The following is a 22,333-nucleotide window of genomic DNA, read 5'->3' as shown; positions in this document are numbered from 1 at the left end:
CCTCCCCAGGTCCCCAGCATGGACCCTGAACACAGTGGGTATTCAAGATCAAGAAAGTCAGGTTCCCTGTTTAACCCGGGGGTCCCTGGAGTGCATATCCTAGCATCCATCCTTCCAGCTGCTCCTGCCTCTCCTGGTATAAATAAATACCCAGCTGATATGCATGGTCCCCATCTGGGCTTCTCATTGTACAGTGTGGCCTGAAGGTCCAGTGAGGGTGGTGAACTGCTCCAGTGGGGAGTGTCCCCACGTGGCTGTCGAACAAGAGGGCTGGGCAGTGTCAGAATACACCTGCACCTGGTGTCCGGGGCTGTCCTGAGGTCCACCCAAGAGCCTGTGATCTCTGTGAACAACTCCCCCACCCACCCCCAGGGAGAGCAGAGATGCTGCCTGCCCTGCGCCTAGGCTGCAGGAAACAGAAAGGGGCTGTTCCTGTGCTGTCCTCGCTTCCCTGGCCAGCCACTCTGGACCCAGGGGTGTTCCCTGGCAAGGATCCCAAATTCCCCGCTGTGCACCCATTACACCTCTTCTTCCTTCCTTTTTGTCTGCAGAATTCCAGAGGCAGGAAAGTGTCCGGTCCCAGCACAAAGGCATCCAGTTATATGACACCCCTTATGAACCCGAAGGCCAAAGCGTGGACTCGGACTCAGAGAGCACGGTCAGCCCCCGACTGCGCGAGAGCAAGCTGCCCCAGGATGATGACAGGCCTGCCGACGAGTACGACCAGCCGTGGGAATGGAACCGGGTCACCATCCCAGCCCTGGCAGGTAAGCAGCTGGGGTCTGCTCAGGAGGTAGCTGCTGAGCCCCAAAGGTGAAGGGATGCACAGGGTCCCAGCCTGCCACAGAAAAATGTGGGCACAATCCAGTTGGGCTATCTTTTTTCCTAGTATCAAGTGTCCTTCAAAGATGATGTAGGTCCCATGGAGAAGGTCAGGGTCTGGTGCCCAGGATCTAGATTATAGTCTCTCCATCTTAAGAGACGGTCCTGATGCTCCTGCGGTCTGATCCTGTCTTGGGACTGGTGGTAGAGCTCAGTATTTGCAGAATAGCTTCTCCCAGGGCTGATGGAGCCCAGTTCTCCCATTCAGTCACTCCTGGCTGACACAGACCTGCATGGCTTACAGGGCTGCTGCGTCTCCATCCCAGCATGAGCCTGCTCAGAACATGGGCAACCACATCCCAGCCTCAGGGCTGAGCCAGTCCCCTCTACTCTGGCCAAAAGCCCCTTGAGCCACTCAGGTGCCTCCTCCAAGGCTGGTTTCCCAGAGTCTGAGTATCTGGCCACATGTCACAAGTCATAAACTTTTGATTGACTCACACCCTTTGATTCTGATTCCTGAGAATCTATGCCAAAGTTGAATTCAGAAAAGACATTGTTTATAATCGTGAAAAATTGGGAACAAATGCCGTTTCAAGCACCAGGGATTGGCTAAGTGGATTTTTATGCACCTATGTGATAGAATATTGTGTGACCACTAATAAGTGGTGTTAACCACCTAGGAAAATGCCTTTGTCTAATATTAAGAAGTGAAAGCCAGATGCCAAGACATTTGTTTGCATCTAAGAATTATGCATGTAAAAAGAGAGACACCGAGTAACTCATTTAATTCTTACCACACTGAAGGTCATGATGGGAGAGTTTAGTTTAAAATTGACTTTGCCTTTGCCTTAAATCTCCTTATCTGTACACAGCTAGACCCTACTTCCCCTTCTGTCCCCCGGTAATGAGCACAGTGCCTGCTCCGGCCCCCTCAGTTGATGTTCTTCCTGTTGCAGCACGAGCTAGTCTCCTTTCCCAGGACATAGCATGCCTGTGCATGTCCCACTTTTACACCTGAAATACCCTTCCTAGTCTTATCCTGTCTGGAAGACCCCGAGCCTCCTCTGAGACCCAGTCCCATAGCACTGTCTCTGCAAGCTCTCCTGGTACCTGCCATGTGTCCCATGTTGTCCTTGCAGCCTCTCTGGGGCCCATGGAGTCTTCCAGCCCTGTCACTGATGGAGCGTTTCCCACATTGTCACAGGGTTATTTCTGTGGGTGTTGGTCTTACCTGCTAGCTGTGACTGCAAGAGGACAGCCTGTCTCATGTTCTTTCTGTATCCCCAGCACCTAGCTGAGAGCCAAAGTCAAAAGTAGTCCCGTGGCTTATGATTCTTCATTACCCCACATCTCTCCTGTGCCCCGGCTCCTCTTGACTCACTAGAATCTAAGAACTGTTCCCTAAGTTCTGTGGCTGAGAAGGGACTGTGCTTCTCAGGGGTGGGAGGAGTTTGTATCATCCAGGAGTTTGCTCTTTGCAAATACCAATTTGATTAGGGGCTACTCTCCTAGACACCGAGGACCCCTAGCATGAGATAGCATCAGAGGCAGGCGTGGGGTCTGGGCCTGTCCTGGATGGGCCATCTGCAGGTCACTTGACTGCTACTGTTGAGACTCCAGTCGAATCTGGCATGTTGCTAGTCAAGAGCGTGATCCCCGGAACGTTGGCATCACCTGGGAGCAGAGTAGAAATATGGCGTCAAGGACCTATGGAGTCACAGTCTGTTTTGCAAAGATTCCAGGTGATTTGTATATTCATTCAGGGAGAAGCACTTTCCATATAAGACATCAGGTCTTAGGGGGCCAGAACCTGCCCACTCATGTCCCGAGGTGGCTTTGGAACTTCTGTACATTTGATTGTTCACAAAGGACTCGAGGCTTCAGATAGAACTCCCAGAATCCATCTCTAAGTCCACAAGCATCCATTCTGGCCTTGGTTTTATGTCACTGAGTCACTGCTTCAGGTGTCTGTCAGGCTGCTAATAGAAGACAGGTGCAGCATCACACCCCGTCTGTCTCATCGAGTCTCTCGCCTTGTGTTCCTCTGCGGAGCAGTTGCCAGTTGTGCTTGTCCCAAGCAGCCTTAGCTCAGCTCTGACTCCTGAGGTGTAGAAGGAGGAGGCTGGGTCCCTCGAGGGCTGGAGGATGCTCTGAGCACTGGCCTTTTGTCACTGTTTCCCTATCCCCAAGTCAGAGTGGGGTGAGAGGTGGACAGGCCCCTTTCCAGGTACCTGTGGTGCCCTGAAGCAGTTTGGTTGGATTGCTGAAACGCCATCACAGCCCCGTTTGTTGACCCGGAGTGTGGCTGCTCAGGAATGAAGGGCAGAGTCCCCACCTGAGTCAGTGCGGCAGGTGTGCATGTGTGAGCATGCATGCATGTGAGTGTGAATGTCCCAGCAGGAACACACTCATGCTTCAGCCACTGGTGTGGCGAGGGAGGAAGGCAGCACTTGGCTGGGTCCTGTCCTATCCCAGTTCTCTCTGCTGTCAGGAGCTCTCTCTGATGGGTCCTGGCAGCCTGGGGTGCAGGATCCATTGCTGAGGAGCAGCTGTGTAGGGTGAAGATTGCTGGGCAAAATCGTTTCCTTCTCTTGTCACATCCCTGTTCCGATTCTGCCTGTCTACCTGAATAAGGAAACCTGGACCCAGGATTGTTTTCAAATTCCCTGAGGATGCAGAGCATGTGGGACCCTTTGGGCCCACCAAGGGGGAGACGGGAGTTTAGGACCCCTGAAATGACCTGCATGGGTACACTGAGCCTCCTGTCACTGGGGGATACGCAGCAGAAGCTGTTGTGGGCCATTGGCCTGCGAGCAGCTGCAGGGATACGTTCACCCCAGTCCATCAGGCCCAGCGTGCTGTGAGAGGGAGGCAGGGGCATCAGAATCTCTGTCCTGTCTGGAAGGCAGAGGTTCTTTCTGCTTCTCAGAACACTGCCCTGCTCGAAGGGATGCTTGACGTTCCTCACAGAGGCAGCCCTGCTGGCCAGGTCTCCAGATTAGCACTTGTGGAAGCCAGCTAGGGACTGTGCCATGGGGGGTCATCGCCCCCCAGGGGTGAGCACAGTGCTCCTGGAGCTTGGGTGGTCCCCTCTTCTTGGGAATGAAATTCTTCCCTTCTCTCAGAGTTTTGTTTTTTTTTTTTAGTTATCGGCGGACACAACATCTTTGTTGGTATGTGGTGCTGAGGATCGAACCCGGGCCGCACGCATGCCAGGCGAGCGCGCTACTGCTTGAGCCACATCCCCAGCCCCTTCTCTCAGAGTTTTGTGGCCCACATTTCACTAAGATTTGGGAGATGGTAGGTGACACCCACCACAAGCTCCCTAGAGAGCCCTGGGTGCTCCTCACCTGCTCTCTCCCTCAGAACGCTGGTGGTGTCCTTGGCCAGCCCCTGATCAACCTGCCATGTGGGGTCCCAGCCCCCAGAACAGTCAGTCAGGTTCCCCAAGAGCTCAGCCCCACCCTCCGCAGAGAAGTATTGTGGCTTCCATCGAGTGGGTCAGCCCCTTGCACCCACTGAGACAGCTGCCTTCCCCAGCCACCTGGCCTCCGCTCGTGGCCTGCTGTGAACACCCCAACTCCAGCCAGAGTCTTACAGGAACGAATTATGAGACTGATGGGAAAGTCTAGAAATGGCCTCCTGCCCCGTCCCCCTCCTCCAGATGCAGTTCTGAGCCCCCACAAAGCCCCTTCCTAGCACAGGGAAGGGGATGAGGAGCCTGTGGTTATGTCACCCTGTTGGGGGTCTCGAAGGTGGTCTGACTGGCCCTGTGCTTTGTGGCACACCTTGCAAGGTAAACAGGGAGCCTGCACAGAAGGCGGCCACACTGGGAGGGACCCACAGCTGGGGCCAAGCATTGGGGGTGCAGAGGCAGGCCAGGGTCGGGCACAGGTTGGCATCTTCACTTCTGATGCGCCAGTTCGAGGACAGGGATTGAACCTATCCTGGAGGCCCCAACTCCCTTGTTGCAAAGTGAAACTGGCATCCCCGCTGAAGGGGTCTTGGCTTGCAGGGTGGTGTTCCATCAGGAGCATAGTCGCCAGCATCCACCGAGCACCTTCTGTGTGCATCGTCTCCTTTAACCCTCATGACCATCCTCCTGCACCCTCCCTGTACAGAGAGAGGAACTAAGATCCAAAGCTAAGGTCCACAGAGAAGCAATGACTTGCCCCAGGGGCCCACAGTTGGTCAGGGGCAGAGCCAGGGACTCAGCCTGCCAGGTCCAACTCCAGAGCCCTGGTGGCATCTCCCTGAAGCCATCACAGATGTAGCATACAATGATTGGCGTCCATCCCATCCCACAACCACAGGGAGGGTCCCAGACTCTTGTCTCCCTTGCACCAGCTCCTCCCACATCTCTGGTGGGACCCTCCATTATTGAAACAGCACCAGGGGAAGACCATCAGGAGACCAGGTTCTGGGGGCTCCTGTCTGCATAGAAGTGCCCCGCACCATCCCACAAGGTGGCCTCCCACTGCCACTTCTTATCACAGGGAGGGACCTGTACCATAGAGTTCCACTCCCCTTGTCCCTCTGGGGAAACTGAGGCCGAGAGGAAGGGAGCTGCCGGAAACCAGAGCCAGTCGGGCCGTCCATGGGGGGTCCATCAGTTTCCTTTTAACCCAGTGAGTCGACCTGACAGCCACGTCTGTTGTAATGTGCAGTCGAGTCTGAGGAGTAAATAATCCGAGCTCTTGATCATGGAGCTAGACAGCAGGGGAGCATGTGAGGAGCACCCAGAGGCCTTTTTGAGAAACAAAGTTATTTTCATTTGTGAATCACTATCTGAAGATTCGTCTCCCTTGAAGTGACTTTTTCAGACTGTGCTGGGTTCAGCCAGCGACAGATGTGCCTCCCGGCAGAGGTGGAAGGCAGACATATGACTCAAACAGAAGTATTTTGCTCCGCATAGTTGTGTTGGGTGCTTATCTGTCTTCCCTGTGAGCTCCTTGGCAGGCTTTTCTGCTCTAGAAAGCTTAGGACAGCGTGTCCCGCACGTCAGTGCCAAGCGGGGAGGAGGTAGACGATCCCAGGTTCACACACCAGCTCCGCCACTCACCCGCTTCAGGGTCTCGGGTCATGCCTTCGCCCCGAGCCTTAGCTTCCCAGTCTGTAAAATGGGGATAGTCACAGCTCTTGTCACACTGGGTCTCTATGATGATCCAAGGGGAAAGATCTGGAGGAAAAGGCATTGTAATCCCTGAAGAATGGCACCTAAGAATTGTTACTGGTGTTCAGGGGAAGGCTTGCTATGTTAAATAAAAACAGCAATACAGAACCAGCACTATATAAAGAGGCACTCAGCAGCCACAGAGGCCTCATCAGCAAAGCTCCTCCCCCACGTAGGCCTGGCACTGGGAAGCACCTGTCACTGTGAGCTCACGGGGTACTGCTGCTGCTATGGTACACAGCAGCCTCCCTCCTCCCCAGACTCTTCAAGTGAGGCCGAAAGGGCAGAGAAAGGGAAAGTAAGGTCCCAGTATGTCTGTTGCCCACAGTTGTGAGTCATCTCTGAGCCAGCTCAGTTGGCTGATTTAAAATAACCCCGTTAAGGTAAAGGGGTAAGAGAAGGGACAATAGGAAACTAACACTTACTGAACACCAAATACAAAGCTGGCATAGGTTAACCCTAGGAAGTCCCGCCAGGTGGGTGTTTGTTCACTGAGGGCAATGCCAAGGCTCAGAGAGGGTGAGCGGCTTACCCACAGCACACAGCAGCGAACTTGGGTCGGTCTGACCAGAGTGCTTGTCCTCTCCATAGCTGCATAGAGATGAGTGTGGGTTGTTGCTGAGGCAGAAGCACCCGCCTGCTTCAATTTGACCTGGTTTATCACTGTCCCCCAGAAGCATGAATGCTCTGAAGTTGTAAGGCTGATGTTGTGTGTGGTGGGCACTGCTCCAGACTGGCTGTTCCCACCAAGCCTGGTGACTCACCCTCTGGTGCTCGGAATAAACAGGCCGGCCTCTGCAGAGGACTCACTGGGGAATCAGACCTGGCCATGCTACCTGTCGTACCAGCCACAGGCCTTCTCCCCCTCACAACTGGCTCCCTCAGTTCCCAGGACATTTCCTGTCCCCTGCACAACTTCCCAGAATGCCTTGGGCCTGTGAGGAAATTAACAATTGTGTTTGTACCCGGAGCTTTTTGCTGTGTAATGAGTAACAGTCGTAATTAATGTTTAACACGTGTGAACAGCAGGTCGGCCCAGAAAGGGGGGTTTCAATGAGAGAGCGGGGATCACTCACTTCCTTTGGCTAATGTGTTACTGAGGGACGGGTTTTTCCAGTTGGCTTTTCTATTTGACAGATGAAAAAATTCACTTAGTAACTTAAATTTTAAAAAAAAGAAAACATCAAGTATTTAATAGCTTTGGTTCATTTGCTAATGATATTAATAGAAATGTTCCTTCGAGTGCCTTTTTCTCCTGTGTGGAAAGAATCCAGGGATTTGGTAGACTATCGCTGCCCCTCTCTTTGGCGGGTCAGAGACCTTCATGTGAATGGAGCCCCTGAAGCTCCGTGGGATCAAAGGCCCCGGCGCCTGCCCGGTTCACACCTGGGTCCCCATCCAGCTCTGAGCCTGGCACATGATGAGCGCTGAGATATTTGCTAAATGATTGAATAACTCAGGTCCCAGGAAAACCAGCCCCAAGTTCTCCAGTGCTGGGATCCACAGGTGACCTGACTCTGCTCTCACAGATGCTTTTTTCCTTTTCTTTTCTTCCCCTGCAGTGCTGGGATCAAACCCAGGGCCTGGAGCGTGCTCGGCAAGTGCTCTACCACTGAGCTGCACCTCCACTTCCTACTGTCTTTTCCTGTTATTCTTTCTTGCCCTGTACCTCTCTCCTCTCCAGATGGGGCTGGGAGACCTGCAGGGGTGGGCACCTGTGCGTGGTTGTTGGCTGCCTCGGTTGCTGCTTCTCGTCCGAACTCCCAGGATAAAACTGAAACCCTGTCCCTGCCCATGGGAGGGCTGACCACGTGTCCAGTGGGTAGCAGCCAACTCGGTGGGAGCCGTGTGTGGCCCACACTGCATGTCCCCTCCTGTCTGTCCTGGCCTTCCCTCCCTCCATTACGCACCCCTGACTGGAGCTCCAGGTGCCTTGGCAGGCAGACTTGTTTTCACAGAGGCCCAGGCTGCCCTGGCCAGCTCCTCAGGCTTGTGGATGGAGAAAAAGTCACTTTCTCAGGCTCTAGGATTCTCGGCACATTTCTGTGGGTGTCTGCGGGTGAAAGTGTCACAGATGCACTGCAACAGACGTGAGCAGGTTCCAGGTGTGTCTTGATAGGTGAGCCCAGCCCAGAACTTAGGAAGGAACTCAGATGCTGGGGCCAGGAGTCTGGATTTCAAGCTTTCTGCTGCCACCTGCTAGCAGGGCCACCCGAGCCAGGTTGCCTGTGACGTGGAGTTGGCATGAGGTTCTGAGACCCAGGGCGCAGTGAGGGCTCCATAGGTGTTGACTGTTGGTGTCTCTGTTGCCACTTAACTGTGGAGGGTTTTGAGAATGTATAGCTCGGTAAGCAGGTTTGCGCTGACCTTGCTAAGGCCTGGGGATTCAGGAGACGGGGTTCAAGTCCAAGGTCAGGTCTGGCTGTGGTCAGGTCCTTTTTCAGCCCTCTGTTTCTCATCTGTGGAATGCGTAGTGGTGGTGACGATGGCTGGCTTTGGCAGCTGTAGAGGCCCTTGGGTTTGGGTTATTTTTTCATTTTTCATCCAACTTTATCCTTCGGTTTCCTGGAGCCAGGCACCCAGCACCAGTGTCCGTGTTTTCCTTTGGGGATAGGTCACAAATCAGAGGACAAAGTCATGCTCATTCTGCCTGCTCTGCCTCCCCCATCCTGGCATGGGTGGTCTTGGGTGGATGGCATCCTGGAGCCCAGGAGCACCTCTGCCTCTGCCCTCCCACCTGGGTGGCAGCGCAGTACCCTGGGGTCTCTCCTTGGCCACCCTAGACACCAAACCAAGCCTTTGCTGAGCCGCCCATTGTTGCAGCCAGGCCCACTTTGAGCTGGAGGGGAGGGGAATCTGTGCGGGCCTCAGTTTCTCCTGGGGGAATTCTAGTACATGTCTCAGTGGGATGGTGGGGGTCAGATGTAGTGCATGTTTTTGAAAAGTTGAAATAGCAGAGGACTATCGCCATGGGCACGGAATTTTAGGTCTACAAGTGTTTGTGTATTCTTGCAAACATTTGCGATATTTTTATACACTCTAGGGGTCGTAGCCCACCCCACCTCCAGGCCTGTGCAGTCTCCCCTCCACGTGCCCCTCCTGAGTCCCACCTGGCTGTTGACAGTGTGCAGGAGTCTGCTCCAGGGACTGGTGGAAGGGCTGCTTCGGGCTCCTTGTCTTTACCCTTGTTTGTTCAGAGTCACAAGACATCCTTGAACAAACAGCAGGCCGGAACAGTCTCCAGGCCCCTCCTGCCAGCCCCATATGGTTTATAAACATGGCCCATACTTACTTCCGGCTCCTCCTGGAGAGGCTGGAGGCACCTCTTTGACAGTGGTGTGCTCCTTGAACCTCCTTTGTGCACACAGTCTGGTTCTTAATCCTCCTAAGCCTCGATGCCTCTACTTAAAGGAGGCTCTGTCCTGTGCCGGAAAACTGGGAAGGTCACTGGCTGCAGGCCAGCCAGAAGGAAGCAGGGGGACATCTAAACCTGGAGAGCAGTGCTGGCCTTACCTGGCCAACCTTGGTGAGGGGAGGCGACCCAGGGAGCAGAGGGCTCCTGGCTGGGGCTGGAGGCAGGGCCCAGTGCCTGCATGGCCGGCTGCCCCATTAGCCTGGGCTCCTTAATGATGCACCAGGCCTGAGCTGTTAAAAAAAAAAAAACACAGGCAGTAGTAATAACAGCAACCTCATAGGTTCACCATGAAGATTACCATGGTACCTACCTGTCCATGCACAAGAAATGCCAGATGAGGATTAAACCATTTTTCAAAATGGTTTTAAAATAATTTGAGAAGGGTGTCTAGCTCCTGAGTTTCCTTTCTTGACTGATGAATGGAGGTGTCGGGGTCCTGCGGAGCTAGGTGGAGATTTATTGCACAGCTGTGAGCACCTGCTATACATCAGGCCCTGTTGTGGGCATTGGCGACTCAGCAGTGAACACAACGGTCCATCCTCCTGGAGCTTCAACTTGGTCAGGAATCCCAGCAATGTCGAGGAAAGGGAAGGCAGTTTCTGATACAAGGCACTTTCTCCTAAAGGGTACCTGAAAGGAACCGTTGTGATCAGGCATGTGACCATGGGTCAGGGTCTGCCACTTCCCAGGGGCCTGCCTGGACCTTGGTACATCATCAGATGCTAACCAGCCCCACAGTCCTTCATGTTAGATGTTGTCAGCCCTTTTTTGCAGACGAGGCAGCCAAAGCTCAGAGAGGTTTAGAAATGTGCCCAAAGTCATGCAGTAAGGAAGGGCAGAGGATTCAGACCCAGGATTTCCTGATTCCTAAGTCCACATACTTCCCTTGGTGCTACTGTTGTCCTGTATCCCTGGCCTTGTTTCAGGCCCAGGACCATTTATCGCCATCAGCTGAATGTCCAGGAGAGAGACCGAGGCACAAAAATCTCATCTCTGCCAAGTGTCCATCCAGTTCTAAGAGCTGTGACTGGGACAGTGGTGTGTGGGGACTTCAGGGTTCAGAGGAGCAAAAGGGAATTCTCCCCGAGGAAGGACTCCAGAGGTCAGACACTGACAAAGCACAGGCCAAAAGGCAGATGATGGATTTGGGGGCCAGCCATCCTGGGTGACCAGAGCCTCAGGATGGGATGGAGCCCCGAGGGATTTTGTAGGGAAAGATGCCTGTGGAAGGTCACCAAGCACCTTGACCTCCATAGTGGGGATTTTGGCTTTTATCCCAGGGCCTGGGGAGGCCAGTGAAGGTTTGTAAGCCCAGGAGATTGCTAAGCCCTGTGCCTTAGAAATTCATTGGCTTTTGGAACAGTGGACGAGAAAGAGATGGACCCAAAGGAACACATTTATTCCATCTTAGCAAGCATTTCCTAAGCACCCCCTGCATGCTGGGCTCTGCAGTTTAGGGGCAAAGAGAAAATCAGGACCAGGCTCCACCCCACAAAACACCCAGGCAGACTGGCCAGAGTGCTGTGGGTGCCCCTGGAGCCACAGAAGCCGTTCCAAGGGAAGCTTTATGGAGGAGTGGCACTTGTGCCAGAACTTGGAGGCCTCTAGACATCATGTTGACAGAGCAGGAGGCTGGCATTTCAGCCCTGGAGACCAGGGGAGGGAAGCCTCGCTGTCAGGAAGAACAAAGGTGGACGAGCTCCACCCTGCAGACCTACAGTCCTGGTCTCAACTTCACCCTGCCACTGGGCTTTGAGACCCTGTAGGTCCCTCACCCATCACCCCATGGCAGGGTTGGTAGGAAAGTTAATGCCAGTGCCTCCGTCTTCCGTCTCTGGCAGCGGCTAAACCTCAGGACTGATTGATGCAAGGTCATTGTAACATGAGTCAGAAGCGGACCACCAGCTTCTAGCCCTCCAGTGGAAGGACCAGGAAAGCCTCCCAGAAGGTAGGGGGCACCTGAGCTGGGTCTTAAAGGACGAGCTCTGTCACCTGGCCGGGACTTTTTGGAAGACATTGATCAGGCCACCTATCCATTACCAGGGATCTGTCTGGTCCCCATCATGAGAACCAAAGTCAGAGAGGCTCCTGGCACTTCATCCTACCCACTGCCTACCCACTCCGAGTCGGACTCCCTCCTGTAGATTCTAGCTTCCATTTTTAGTTGCCTATAGGCAGGATTCATTAGGTTCTGTCATTGCTAACAACTCAGGAGTAGCGTATTTTTTTCCTCTAAATGCAGGTATTCTTTTGAGGGATTGGGTCTTTATCTTTTGCAGAAAAATCACTAAATTAAAAGAATTGCCATTTTAAATTGCAGATTAAAGAGAAACTTAATTAGAAGGGACGAAAGCAGTTGTGTTTGGAGCTTTTGTTCTTAAAATTTTTTTTTTCTTTGCCTGCCGAATCACTGCACTTGGAGTTTGTATATTTGTATTTTAGGTGAAATGATTTGCCTAATTAAGCCTGTCATTCATCACCACCTGTTCTCTCTAAAATATATGGCTGTATTATTAAGCTTGCCAACGGATGCATAAATTAAGTCAATGGGGAATTACAGTGTTGACTAGAACGTTCTTAGGTTTTATCCAATTTATCTGGTAAGAAACCCGATATATTTTTTCCCAGTAAAGCAAAACAGCAGCTCATTAGGTGTCTTCGAGTAGCATTTATTGCTCTCTGGCTACCCTGCAGGTACTGTGGTAGGCATGGGGGCAGGGCACAGGCAAGACAGCCCCTGCCTGCAGAGGCTCACTGGGAACTGAGATTAGGGTGCCATGGGCAGGGATCAAGGTGAATCTTGGGTGGGATGATCAGAGAGTGCTTCCTAGAAGAGGTTCGAGCTCTTTAGAAAGGACCTTCTCTGGGCCAGGTGTGGTGGCGCACACCGTAATCTCAGTAGCTCCAGAGGCTGAGTAGGATTATGAGTTCAAACCCAGCCTCAGCAACTCAGCAAGGCCCTAAGCAACTCAGTAAGACCCTGTCTCTAAATTAAAAAAAACAAAAAAAAGGCTGGGGATGTGGCCCACTGATTAAGGGCCCCTGGGTTCAATCCCCGGTACCCCCCCTTCTCTGGACCTGGCCCTCACCTGACTATCTGATCTCATGCTCACCCCCATCCAGAGTCACCCACTAAGGGCTCCGCAAGACAGGTGCTCAGGTCAGAACCTGCTTCGCCTTTTCCTCCCTCCACCCAAGAACATACACCCCATCTGACCAGCTGCTATGGGAGCTTCACTGGAGCCCCCAGGGAGATCGGGCTTCTGGGAGGCCAGGGAGGGACAGGCACCCATGGTGACTTGAGTGCCACAGGCCTCATCCCTGGCTTTAGCCCACCACCACCAGCAGAAGAAGCCCCTTCGGTGACCTTACCCTGGGCACAGCCAGGCTGGTCCTCCCAGTCCTCAGGCCAAAGTCTGTGGCCGCCTGCCCCTCTCTCCCACACCTGACTTTTTTTTTTTTTTTTTTTTTGATACTAGGGATTGAACCCCAGGGCACTTAACCACTGAGCCACATCCCCAGCACTTTTTAAAAATATTAGAGTCAGGGCCTCACTAAGTTACTGAGGCTGGCTTTGAACTTGCAATCCTCCTATCTCAGCCTCCCAAGCTGCTGGGATTCTAGGCGTGCGCCACCATGCTTTACTGTGAGTACAGAATGAGACCTGTGTTCCCCTCTACCCCCCTCCCCACCATTTCATTTGTAAGCCTTTTTAAATTAGTAAACTTTTTTTAGAAAAGTACGGACAGCCCCGCCTCCCCTGCCCTCCGTCTCTTTCTCAGCACAGCCATCCTGTTACCAAGAGTCGGGTTAGAACCTTCAGAGCAGCTCTCGGAGCACAGCCAGAGTCCCTCCCAGACCACCGACCCGCCAGTCACCCTGGACCATTTTGCCTCTGGGACACTCCAAGCCCAGTCACCTCGGGGGGCCTGGAACTTGCGCTTCCCTGTGCGGGGATTGTTCTCACAAATGTCCCTCCCTTTCTTCAGGTATTCACTTAGACATCTCTTTCAAGGGGCTTTCCCTGTGATGCTGTCTTCGTCTCTGTAGCACTTGTCACCAGCTGTTGACATGGTCCTTCTTCACCGGGACCCTGAGCTGTCAGGTGGGGCGGGGAGGGGTTCCGTTTTGTTCCCCAGCCTTGACCTGTGCCTGGCACCTGGGAATGGGTGTTTCAGAGTGACATAGGTGGACGGATACACAGCCTGCCAGACCCGCTGCTGGGTGGACAGGTTGGCACATGCCCTTCCCGGTCACAGAATGGCTGGGTCCAGCGTGTCTGGAGCCTTCCCTTGGTAGGACCCTCCCTTCCCAGTTTTCTGTACTGGTTAATTAGAAAGAGTGTCTTAGAGGGACAGAAATGCCTCAGGGCCCCCGACTGCTCCGTGGTTGGGGTGGAACAAGTTCTTTCACATTCCTCGGTCCCAGTAGGCAACACGCTGTGACAGTTGTGGCTGGGGTCTCCCTTCTGCTTCCTATGAGCAGGAGGGTTGATTGCCTTGTGTCGGGGTCAGACATGGCTTGCCACCTCCATTGCTGGTCAGAGGAGAGTTTCTGCCTTTGTGAGGCTTAGTCCCGGTCATGGTGGCCTGCAGCTGGACTCAGCATCGGGAGCCCCATCCTGCAGGCCCATTTCGGGTCGCTGGGTACCTTGTACTAAGCCCTTGCTGTATCTCATCTGTCTTCACCATGGCTCATTGACGTTTGAAATGGTCACTCAGGGTAAGTAACTCAGCCAGGCACACAGCTTAGGAGAGCTTGGTTTGGTAATGAACGTGAAGCCCCCAGCATTGCGTCTGCACCGAGCAGACGTGATGATGATAAAAGTGTTGATTTTAACGTTGATCGCGCACAGGCTGCCTGCCAGGCACTCTGCTTGTCCTCTCCATGCCTCACCCAATCTGCCCCCCTCCCATGGAGTGTGTGCTCTTCATTCGTCCTGTTTTTTCAGAGAAGGAAACTGAGGCCCAGAGAGAGAACTTGCAAGGTGGACCGCTGGTCTCTGGGAGCCCTTCTGGCAGCTCAAGTTACAGTTCATTATCGTCTGTACTCTGTGGGGTATTTGCAGGGTCCTGCCCTCCAAACGCCTGTGGGGGTGCACCACACTCCCCAGGCCCAGGGCATTGGGAGGCACATGGGGCCTGTCCCCTGTGTGGCTCTGCTCTGGCCATGCAAGGGGGTCTGAATGAGGAGGAGGAAACTCAGGAGATGCGGTCTGACCCCCAAGGGCCTCAGAGCAGTCTGTCCTGGGGAAAGGGGGCAGATGTGACCGCTGTGGCCCTAGGAGGGCTGGGAAGAGGGGAGGGAGGAGGGAGGCCAGGAGTGCCACACCCACCCCGGTGGGGGTCAAAGGTTTCTGTAGGGATAAGGCTGAGCTCAGTGGACTCTGAAGACGCAACCAGCCCCTCCAACTCCTAATCCAGCTTTGGTGGCACCTGTGTGTCCTGTCTTGAGAACCCTAACCCTCAAGTCACGTCAGCTGATGGCAGAAAGCAGAAGCCCTCAGGGCACCTGCAGAAGAGAACACGAGGGGGGACCCCCGCTTCGTAGCGACCTGCTCGAGTTGTCGCACCCCTTCCTGGGGGGCTGCTATTCCCTTAGGGACGCTCTGCCCCCTGACTCGAGCACCTCCCCCAGGGTCCCCCCTCAGGCTGCTGTATTGGAGGAGCTCAGGTTCCAGCACATGGATTTGGGAGGGAGGGCGCACTCAGACCATAGCCGAAGCCAGAATTTAGGGGGGCTATTTTTTTCAAGGTTCAAAACGCTTCCTCCTGCAGATGGTGAAGTGCCGACCAGAACCGCGGGCTGGTCCGGTAACCGCTTCTCTCTCCCTCTCTCAGCCCAGTTCAACGGCGGTGAGAAACGGCAGTCATCCCCGTCACCCTCGCGGGACCGGCGGCGCCAGCTCCGTGCTCCTGGAGGGGGCTTCAAGCCCATCAAGCATGGGAGCCCCGAGTTCTGTGGGATCCTGGGAGAAAGGGTGGACCCCGCCGTCCCCCTGGAGAAGCAAATGTAAGTCTGCAGGGATGGAGTCCACCTCACCCCGGTGGCCCCCTCTACTTTCCTCCCTCCTCATTGCTCTGTCACGGCTTCCAGGTGACAACTGAGACCGAGGCCTTTCATGGAGCCCTTTCTCCCAGCTCCTGTGACTCCTAGCCCCGCCTGTCCCCCCACCCCCATTGCCACCCTCCCCCGCTGTGTCTAGTAGGAGGCACTGCAGTCGCCTGCACCGTGCACCCCTTACGTCTCCCTGGATTCTAATTTCACCACGCAGCTGGCAGGTTGCGAGTCTAATTTCACCACGCAGCACGAGCCACCCCTGTCCCCTCCGTCAGTGAGACCAAGCGATTTCTTGGTCTCCATCTGCTTGATACCGGTAAGTCCTCCACTCTCTGGGGTTTTCTCCAGAGATTTCCCATCTCCAGTCAGTGGCCATATTCCTCCCTGCTGCCCCCCAGGTCTCCTGCCCCTCCTCCCTACACCCAGCACTGGGCTGGCCCAGGCCATTTAGTGCCTCTCTCTGTCTCTCTCTCTCTCTCTCTCTCTCTCTCTCTTTTAATTTTTATGTATTCTCTTTAGTTGTACATAACAATAGACTGTATTCTGACGTACGTGCATGGAGTATCACTTCCCGTTTTTGTGGCTGTACATGGTGTGGAGTTACACTGGTCGTGTATTCATATATGAACACAGGAAAGTTACATCCAGTTCATTCTACTGTCTTTCCTATTCCCATCCCCCTCTCTTCCCTTCATTCCCCTTTGTCTAACACAGTGAACTCCTATTCTCCACCTACCCACCCACCCACCCCACCGTGTTAGCATCTGCCTAACCGAGAGAACATTGGCCTTTTTTTTTTTGGACTAGCTTACTTCACTTAGCATGATAGTCTCCAGTTCCATCCATTTACCAGCAAATGTCATAATTTCATTCTTCTTTATGGCCAAGTAATATTCCATTATGTAGACATACCACATTTTCTTTATCCATTCATCTGTTGAAGGCACTTAGGTTGGTTCCATAGCTTGGCCATTGTGAATTGAGCTGCTGTAAACATCGATGTGGCCACATCAGGGTAGTAGGCTGATTTTAAGTTCTTTGGGTATATATTGACTCCTCTTGATCACGATTGTCATCACCTTACTCTGCAGGGTCCTCACCATATGCAGGAGGACCCTGTGCTGCTCTGAAACTGCCATTGCCCCCGCCCCCTTTATCTCCAGGATAAGTCCCCATCTCCCTGGCCTGCCATCGGCTCTGTGAAATGCCCCCAGGCTGCTCTTCAATTCTGTCCCACGCCACATCCCTATACTCAAGGAGTCTTTTCAGAAACTTGATAAAATAGTTGCGGGGGCCCTGTGTTGGCACCTCGGGTGTGTCATCCCCTTAACAAGCAGATGGAGGGCCTGGAATCCCATGTATGCCAGCGCCCAGAGACGAGCCCAGCTTGGCTCAAAGGCCAAGAGATCAGCTGACGCCAGCAGGGTCCCTCGCGGGACTTTCATGTGGGTTTTGAGTCCCCTCTCAGCCTTGGCCCAGGGACTTCTGGTCTTGGGCAGCCAGGGGCGCGTCCCCCTCAGGAAGCTCTCGCTTGGAGAGCAGGATGCAGGGTTTTCCGAATGATGTCATGTGCTGCCTTTTTCAGCCTGCTGTTGTCCCAGGGGGCTGCAGCTTCATTCCTGATGGCCGTTCCTGCCCAGAGCAGCTCACGGGAGGCCCGCGGCCCTGCAGACTGCGCACCAGGGTTGGCCTGTTTCTGATCAAACTGGGCGCTTCTTAATCGACAGAGTGTAGGATCCAGGGATACCTGGGAGCTGTTCTCCGTGCATCCCAGTGGGCAGTGGCCAGGTCCGCGGGGCCCAGCCCATCCTGTCTCTCATTCCCAGACGGAGCCTTAGTCCCAAGTTCTCCTCCTTTCCCATTCCCACCCAACAAGGCCTCCCACCAAGTCCAGAGCCGTGGCTGGCCTCCCCAGCCCTGAGTCATCCTCCAGAGGTGCTCAGATAAGCCCACTCCCAGGAGAGCTGAGCGGGAGGAGGGTACGCTGCACCCGCCCCATCCTGCAGGCTTCAGAGCTGGGGGCCCCTCCGGGGGCCCCCCTCCTGCACCCTGCCCCGCCCCCACCTCATCACGCCAGCACGGAAACCTGTTCCATTCGGGAACTCTGTCAGAGCAAGTAAAATCTCCTTGACCCACATCCTCTCACAGTTGCTCTGTGGAGAGTGGCTCTATGAAGGCAGGAGTTTGTCCAGGTCACTGTTCCTCCCCGTGGCTCAGGGCAGTGCCTGGCATGTAATGGGTGCTCAGGAAAGGACATTTGACTGAATGAACAAAGTCCCCAAAGAATTTTGGTACTTCTCCCCAGTCTGTCACCTCCCCTTCTAGGTCGCTCAAGACCAAGCTCTCCTTTCCTGCCGGAGGCCCCAGACAGGCTCCCTGCGCTGCCCCCACCCCTGCCGTCCGCACAGCCACCAGCTCCCTCCTGCATCTCATGCTCCTGGCGTTTCCCCGTCTCCCTGGCCACTGCTTCTACCTGCTCCGTGGCTCCTGGCCTCTGACCTGAAGGCTGGACTCTCCTGGGCTCAGTTCCTGCTGCGCTCTCCATGGGGAGTCTCTCCCAGCCTCCGCTCTCCCAGAACTCCCCTACCTCCAGCCGCCTGCATGGCCTTTCAGATGTACTGTGTTCAGAACGGGGCTCCTGACCACGAAACCCACTGGCCCCCAGTGTCCATGTCTCCGCCAGCAGCACCACGTCTGCCTAGTTGCCACTCAAGCCACAAACCTGGAGTCATCCAGATTCCTTGCTGCACAGCATCTGCCCCGTTACCAATTTCGTCGAATTCTTGCTCCAGAATGCTGCCAGAGTCCGTCTGTTCCTCCCACCTTCAGTCACCTCCCATATGAAGCACTGCACTCGCCTCCTGACTTTCTTCCTGCTCCCCCTGTGGCCCCTCCTCAAGGCAGCCTGGTTGATGTTTTATTTGTAAGATCCTCCAGAGCAAGTAACACCACTTCCTAACACCTTCTCCTTTTCAATATGCTCAACAGACTTCTTCCCTCTGCCCTCAAAACCTCAGCTGCTTCCCATTCCACTCTCATTCTGTACCTCTCTCTGCACTCAACAGTGCTTGGAACATCCTTGCACCTTTTTGCTCTCTGGACACCCCAAGCACATTCTTACCTCAGGACCTTTGCACTTACTGTTTCCTTTACAGAGATGACGTTTCCTTTGGCTCTTGACAGAATTGATTCCTTTTTGTGATACAGGTTCACAAGCCAAATGTCATCTCCTGGGGCCTCTCCTGACTGTTCATTGCAAACTAGGCACCTACCCCCACACCAGTCACTGCCTCACTGGAACCCTAGAATGCCTACATAGCCCTTGCACTATGCAGTGGTGTCCTGTATGTCTGTTGACTCTTTCTCTCTGCATCAGACCCATGAGATCAAGGACAGTGAGTGGCGAGCAAATATTGGATGAGCTGATAGGTGTTGGACGGGATGAAGGGTAATGATGGAACCTCCCTTACTGCCATTGTCCTGACCTGACGTGCCTACTCCACAGGGTCCAGCACGGCCCTAAGGTGGCCTCCTGCCTGGACACTCTCTTGGGTCTAGGCAGGCCTGCTCAAGCCCAGCAGTTGGCCCCAGCTCCCACAGGACCACCCAGCCCAGCCTGCTCTACAGCCTCCCGCCGATAGGCCGTGCCCAGCTGACTCCTGATCCAGTGCCCTTTGCCCTGTGCTCCTTTGATCCTCCACCCTGAAAGGAACTGGCGGCTTATCCTGTTTACCACGGGATTACCCTCAGTGATGATCCAGGCCAGTCTCTCCCGGCCAGTCGGGCCAGCTCCTGAGCTCTGGGAGGGACAGGCTCCGGGCAGCCCTTCCCTGGAGGCCACTTTAGGCCTTTCCCTGAGGATGGCTCAGCTTCAAATGGCTGGAAGTTGTTTTCCTAATAAAACGTTTTTGTCAGCTCACTGGGGGTGTGTGACACAGGCACAGTCCCCGGAGGACCATCTCACCAAATCCGTTGGCTCTGTTTCCGGAGCCAGGCCTGTTTCTCCCCATTACAGAACCTTATCCCCTCAACCGCCTCTGGAGAGGGTCTCACTGTGGCCGCCCCTGCAGCCCCAGCCTCGGCTCCTCCACGTAGCTGGCCCCTGCCCTGACCCCTGCCCTGGCGGGGTCTCCCCTGCAATGTCTAGTTCCACGCCAGCTCTGGTGAGCAGCAGCTCGGTCACGCTCCCACCGGACAGGGACTGAACTCCAGGTCCTCACCCACTGAGCCCCATCCCCGGCCCTAGTTGACATTGTATTTAGAGGCAGGTCTCTCTGAGTTGCTTAGTGCCTCACTAAGTTGCTGAGGCTGCCTTTGAACTCACGATCCTCCTGCCTCTGGAGCCACTGGGGTTCCAGGTGTGCGCCTCCTCACACAGCTTGGACAGGGATCTCACATCTGGTGCCTGGTCCTTGTTTTTTAAAGCTGGCTATTTATATTTTTCTTTAATGTTTTTTTAGCTGTAGATGGACACAGTACCTCTACTTTATCTATTTACGTGGTGCTGAGGATCGAACCCAGTGCCTCCCGCATGCAAGGCGAGCGCTCTGCCGCTGAGCCACAACCTCAGCCCTCGCTATTTACTTTTTGAGATCATGGTTTTGTTGTGGCCGCTGTTGCCACCTGCTGCCTGTTCATGGCAGGAGGTGCCCAGCGGCCAGCAGTGGAAGGCGTCTTCCAGGCACAAAGTCGGCAATGGCAACAGTCACCAGAAGGCAGCACCCCCACAGAAGCTGAAGATGTGCCTTGTGGACTGTGGGCGCAGGGGTGTGCAGGGGGGTGACTTCTGTGCAGCCGGCTAGCCCAGGCTCTTTGTGATGCTCACAATCACCTTTGGTGACTGTGGGTCATCCCGATTCCTTCTCACAACCTCAAGGGGCTGCCGTGACCCTAACCTGGTGGAGAGTGGAGGCTCAGCCAGGGTCAGCGGCTGGACCCTAACCTGCAGGCAGATCCCCTGCTGCTTCCAACCACACTGGCCCCTGACCATTTCCAGGATGCACCTTGCGAACTCCTGCTTCACACCCTTGTATTGGCCACCCTTCCCTCTGCCAGGAAGGCTCCTCTCCAGCCTCTGTCCTTCAGGTCCTCCTCTCTCTCTCCCCCGGAGGTCTGCACTGAAATGCCATTCTCTCCATTAGCCTTCCTCGGCCACCTTCCTAAAATAGCAGCCCCCAGCCAAGTGACCCGGCCTCACCTCATCTCCATAGTACCTGTCATCACAGGGCGTCCTGTGTGACTCCAGAGCGTCTGCTGTCTGACTCCCTGACCTGCGGCCTGAGCCTCTCAAGGGAGGGGACTCTGGGTTTGGTTCACTTTTCTTTCCCCAGCATCTGGCACGAGGCAGGCCCTCAGTAAATTGGCTATAAAATAGAACAGACGTACTCCTGCCTTGTCACAGCTGGCTGCGGAGGACGCCAAGCCTCCCCAGGAGGTCAGGCCCTGGGATCCCTGTCCACGCTGGGCCCTGAACGTGCTCTGTCCCCTCCCCAGATGGTATCACGGGGCCATCAGCAGAGGAGACGCCGAGAACCTTCTGCGGCTCTGCAAGGAGTGCAGCTACCTTGTCCGCAACAGCCAGACCAGCAAGCACGACTTCTCCCTCTCCCTGAAGTGAGTACCCTGTGGCCGCTCTGCCTACAGGAGACCCCTGGGGCCCCCAGGAGACCGGCCCACATGCATTCATTCAAGCCTTGGGTCTTCAGTTTGGTCCTACTGTCCTGGTCACAGGGGGGTTTCTGTGGTTGCATCATCACCTTCCAGAGAGGAGGGGTCTTCGTAGGGTCTGTGTTTTTCCTGCAGGAGCTTTCTCCTGTGCTGCAAGCCAGGGCCTGTACAAAGATCTCAGCGTCTCCCATCCCTGTCTTGACCCTCTCACTTCCGTCCTCTGGGGAACACATTGTTCTCATTCTGCAGATTAGGAAATGGAGGCTCACAGAGGGCATGTGGCTTAGCCCAAGCGGCAGGGCCAGGCCCCAGGAGCAACCTTTTCTCTCTCCTTAGGCGCCAGGTTGTCCTTTGGCGGGTTTGATTTTCATGTGTCTCACAAAGGTTGGAAGGAACACTGGGGGGGGCGGGGTGGAATCCTGATGGTGTTGATGCCTCTGGCTGCTGTGTGAACTGTCGGGTCTTTGTGAGTGGATGCGTGGAGGTGTGTGGTGCTGGGGACCGAACCCAGGAACATTCTTCCATGAACTAGGTCCCCGGCCCTTTTTGTTGTTGTTGTTTATTTGTTCTGTTTAGATATGATGACTGGGGCTGGGGATGTGGCTCAAGTGGTAGCGCGCTCGCCTGGCATGTGTGCGCCCGGGTTTGATCCTCAGCACCACATACAGACAAAGATGCTGTGTCCACCAAATACTGAAAAATAAATATTAAAAAGTTCTCTCTCTCTCTCCCTCTTTCTCACTCTCTCTCACTCTTTCTTAAAAAAAAAAAAAAACAAAGATGTTGTGTCCACTGAAAACTAAAAAATGAATATTAAAATTCTCTCTCTCTCTCCCTCTCTCTCTCACACACACTCTCTCTTTAAAAAAAGATAGATATGATGACATATTTTAACATACTTGGAATATAACTTAGGGTCCCATTCTTGTGGTTGTGCACGATGTGGAGTTTCACTGATGGTGTGTCCATAGATGGACAGAGGAAAGTCATGTCTGATTCATTCCACTGTCTTTCCTGTTCCCATCCCCCACCCCTTCCCTGCCATCCTCTTTGTTTAATCCAATGAATTCTCCCTCCCCAACCCCAACCCTTTATATTTTGAGACAGGGTATTACTGGGTTACCCAGGCTGGCCTCGAACTTGCAGTCCTCCTGCTTCAGCTGGGATCATAGGCTTGTACCACCATGTCAGGTTTT

General features: G+C 54.3%; 1 protein-coding gene across 1 annotated transcript in view; it reads left to right on the top strand.

The window, feature by feature from the left end:
• Shb (SH2 domain containing adaptor protein B) overlaps positions 1-22,333 on the top strand; it is a 129,024-nt gene that overhangs the window by 80,762 nt on the left and 25,929 nt on the right. The window contains exons 3-5 of the mRNA XM_026379966.2: positions 552-767; positions 15,251-15,422; positions 20,964-21,083. Coding sequence (XP_026235751.1) covers positions 552-767; positions 15,251-15,422; positions 20,964-21,083 — 508 coding nt within the window. The remainder of the gene's footprint in view (positions 1-551; positions 768-15,250; positions 15,423-20,963; positions 21,084-22,333) is intronic.

This window comes from Urocitellus parryii, chromosome 4, assembly GCF_045843805.1.
Source record: "Urocitellus parryii isolate mUroPar1 chromosome 4, mUroPar1.hap1, whole genome shotgun sequence".
Taxonomy (NCBI): Eukaryota; Metazoa; Chordata; class Mammalia; order Rodentia; family Sciuridae; genus Urocitellus; species Urocitellus parryii.
Note: the sequence above shows the minus strand (reverse complement) of the source record. Positions and strands in the feature narration are given on the sequence as shown.